The 4,080-nt window shown below is 43.0% G+C and overlaps 1 protein-coding gene across 1 annotated transcript; it reads right to left on the bottom strand.

Moving 5' to 3' along the window:
- LOC102190401 (olfactory receptor 2D2-like) lies at positions 2,524-3,462 on the bottom strand. The gene has a single exon (XM_005701503.2). It carries the CDS (start codon positions 3,460-3,462, stop codon positions 2,524-2,526), a length of 939 nt encoding a protein of 312 aa, XP_005701560.2.

Here is a 4,080-nt window from a genome sequence, read left to right as displayed (position 1 = left end):
TTCCAGTCCTGTGGCCACTGCTGAGTTTTCTAAATTTGCTGGCATATTGAGTGCAGCACTTTCACAGCATCATCTTTTAGGATTTGAAATAGCTCAACTGCAATTCCATCACCTCCACTAGCTTTGTTTGTAGTATTGCTTCCTCAAGTCCACTAGACTTCACATTCCAGGATGTCTGGCTCTAGGTGAGTGATCACACCATTGTGACTATCTGGGTCATGAAGATCTTTTTTGTATAGTTCTGTGTATTCTTGCCACGTCTTCTTAATATCTTCTGCTTCTGTTAGGTCCATACCATTTCTGTCCTTTATTGAGCCCATCTTTGCATGAAATGTTCCCTTGGTATCTCTAATTTTCATAGGAGACTGGAATGCAAAAGTAGGAAGTCAAGAAACACCTGGAATAATAGGCAAATTTGGCCTTAGAGTGCAGAATGAAGCAGGGCAAAGGCTAATAGAGTTTTGCCAAGAGAACGCACTGGTCATAGCAAACATCCTCTTCCAACAACACAAGAGAAGACTCTACATATGGACATCATCAGATGGTCAACACCGAAATCAGATTGACTATATTCTTTGCAGCCAAAGATGGAGAAGCTCTATACAATCAGCAAAAACGAGATCAGGAGCTGACTGTGGTGGAGATCATGAACTCCTTATTGCCAAATTCAGACTTAAATTGAAGAAAGTGGGGAAACCACTAGACCATTCAGGTATGACCTCTAACTCAATTAAACTAAGCCATGCCATGTGGGGCCACCCAAGATGGACAGGTCATGGTGGAGAGGTCTGACAGAATGTCGTCCACTGGAGAAGGGAATGGCAAACCACTTCAGTATTCTTGCCTTGAGAACCTCATGAACAGTATGAGAAGGCAAAATGATAGGATACTGAAAGAGGAACTCCCCAGGTCGGTAGGTGCCCAATACATTACTGGAGATCAGTGGAGAAATAACTCCAGAAAGAATGAAGGGATGGAGCCAAAGCAAAAATAATACCCAGTTGTGGATGTGACTGGTGATAGAAACAAGGTCCGATGCTGTAAAGAGCAATATTGCATAGGAACCTGGAATGTCAGGTCCATGAAACAAGGCTAATTGGAAGTGGTCAAATGGGAGATGGCAAGAGTGAACGTTGATATTCTAGGAATCAGCGAACTAAAATGGACTGGAATGGGTGAATTTAACTCAGATGACCATTATATCTACTACTGTGGGCAGGAATCCCTCAGAAGAAATGAAATAGCCATCATGGTCAACAAAAGAGTCCAAAATGCAGTACTTGGATGCAATCTCAAAAATGACGGAATAATCTCTGTTCGTCTCCAAGGCAAACCATTCAATATCACAGTAATCCAAGCCTATGCCCCAACCAGTAACACTGAAGAAGCCGAAGTCAAACAGTTCTATGAAGACCTACAAGACCTTTTAGAACTAACATCCAAAAAAGATGTCCTTTTCATTATAGGGGACTGGAATGCAAAAGTAGGAAGTCAAGAAACACCTGGAGTAACAGGCAAATTTGGCCTTGGAGTACAGAATGAAGCAGGGCAAAGGCTGATAGAGTTTTGCCAAGAGAACGCACTGGTCATAGCAAACACCCTTTTCTAACAACGCAAGAGAAGACTCTACACATGGACATCACCAGATGGTCAACACCAAAATCAGATTGATTATATTCTTCGCAGCCAAAGATGGAGAAGCTGTATATAGTCAACAAAAACAAGACCAGGAGCTGACTGTGCTTCAGATCATGAACTCCTTATTGCCAAATTCAGACTTAAATTGAAGAAAGTGGGGGAAACCACTAGACCATTCAGGTATGACCTAAATCAAATCCCTTATGATTATACAGTGCAAGTGAGAAATAGATTTAAGGGACTAGATCTGACAGACAGAGTGCCTGATGAACTATGGATGGAGGTTCATAACATTGTACAGGAGACAAGGATCAAGACCATCCCCATGGAAAAGAAATGCAAAAAAGAAAAATGGCTGTCTGGGGAGGCCTTACAAATAGCTGTGAAAAGAAGAGAAGCAAAAAGCAAAGGAAAAAAGGAAAGATATAAGCATCTGAGTGCAGAGTTCCAAAGAATAGCAAGAAGAGATAAGAAAGACTTCCTCAGTGATCAATGCAAATAAATAGAGGAAAATAACAGAATGGGAAAGACTAGAGATCTCTTCAAGAAAATTAGAGATACCAGGGGAACATTTCATGCAAAGTTGGGCTCAATAAAGGACAGAAATGGCAGGGATCTAGCAAAAGCAGAAGATATTAAGAAGACATGGCAAGAATACACAGAAGAACTATACAAAAAAGATCTTCACGACCCAGATAGTCACAATGGTGTGATCACTCACCTACATAATGCTGATGACCAAACACCCTGTTCTCTCCCACAGGCCCAGGGTGAACAGTTAGCTATATGAAGACCATCACTTCAGGTCTCATGAAAGTGTGTTTGAGGAGTTGATGAGTGTGTGTTCTGCATTGTATGGCTCCCTACATCTTCATCTTTAAAGTGTCACTCTGGGTCCCTGCCCCTTCCCATCAGTTTGAGGAAAGCATTTTTCACATCCTTGTTCCTCAGGCTGTAGATGACAGGGTTGAGGAAGGCTGTGGCAATGTTGTAGAAAAGGGCCATTTTCTTGCCACTATTTGACCAAGAGTCAGAGCCAGGGCTCATGTACGTGACAATGCATGGAATCGCAAACATGGTGACCACGGTGATGTGGGAGGCACAGGTGGAAAAGGCCTTGACCCGCCCCTGGGCTGAGCGGATCTTCATGATGGTGGCAAAGATGTTGACATAGACAAGGACAATCAAGGAGAGTGGGACCACAATGACATTGAAGCCTGTGATGAAGTCCACCAAATCATTGAGGGATGTGTCTGCACAGGCCAGCTTCAGGACCGCAGGAACTTCGCAGAAGTAATGGTCAATTTCATTAGGGCCACAGTAGGGAAGGTGCATAGCAAAGAAGGTATCAGTCAGGCCACCAACCACACCATAGCTTGCACAAATGCCCACCATGAGAAGGCACACCCAGCGGCTCATGATGACATTATACCGGAGAGGGTGGCAGATGGCCATGTACCTGTTCACAGACATGATGGAGAAAAGCCAGGACTCAGTGATCCCAAAGAGGAGGAAGAGGTACATCTGGGCCACACATCTAGCAAAAGAGATGGCTCTCTTCTTGCTGAGAATATGCACGAGCATCTGGGGCACAGTCGTGGTGGTGTAGCACACGTCCAGCATGGAGAGGACACTGATGAAGAAGTCCATGGGCGTGTGGAGGCGTGTGTCCTGGTGGATGAGGGTGATGAGTAGGCTGTTGCTCACAAGGGTCAGCAGGTAAAAGACTAGAAAGAAGGTGAAGAGCAGAGGATCGGTCCTGGGGCTTGAGGCAAAGCCCAACAGGATGAATTCTGTCACAGTGGACTGGTTGAGTTCCTGCATTGTGCTCGGCCTGTTTAAAGAGTTTGGGGGATATGTGATTTATTGGGTTTTGGTGCCAAGGAATTTTCACACTTATTGTTTCATTTATGTCTCCTAACAGGAAGTTTAAATTAGCAGTTGGGGGTACTACTGGATGTGTCCCCATAATAGTTGGAATGATTTGGGGGTTTGGTTTGGAATTAAGTTGAGGGTCATTATTATGAAACAGAGAAGACCAAGTCAGGGAGTGCTGTATTCGATGTTCCATCCTGTTACTCCCTTCCTGAGACAGACTTACTTTTCTCTCTGTTATTCAGCCTGTTTTCTGCTTTTCTTGGGACAACAGAGATTTCTAAGCCTTGGTTTAAAGATCAGGATTAGGACTATTACACTCATTATTTGGGTGAAGGTTTTTTTTAATCACTGTTAGGATTAGCATTAAATTTAGAATTGGGGATTAAAGTGGATTCTACATGAAGTTTTGACTTCATGTTTAAGATTTACCTTGCTCTAGACAACAAAACTTTACTGGTGTTCATTAATGATGTCATTGATTCATCATGTTTTTGCCAAAAACTTACCATTGGTTAAAAATCAGAGAGGTATGGAAGAGTTAAAAATAATATGAGTGGAAAAGTG

The sequence above is a fragment of the Capra hircus genome, chromosome 3 (assembly GCF_001704415.2).
Source record: "Capra hircus breed San Clemente chromosome 3, ASM170441v1, whole genome shotgun sequence".
Taxonomy (NCBI): Eukaryota; Metazoa; Chordata; class Mammalia; order Artiodactyla; family Bovidae; genus Capra; species Capra hircus.
This window is presented reverse-complemented; position numbering and strand designations above follow the sequence as displayed.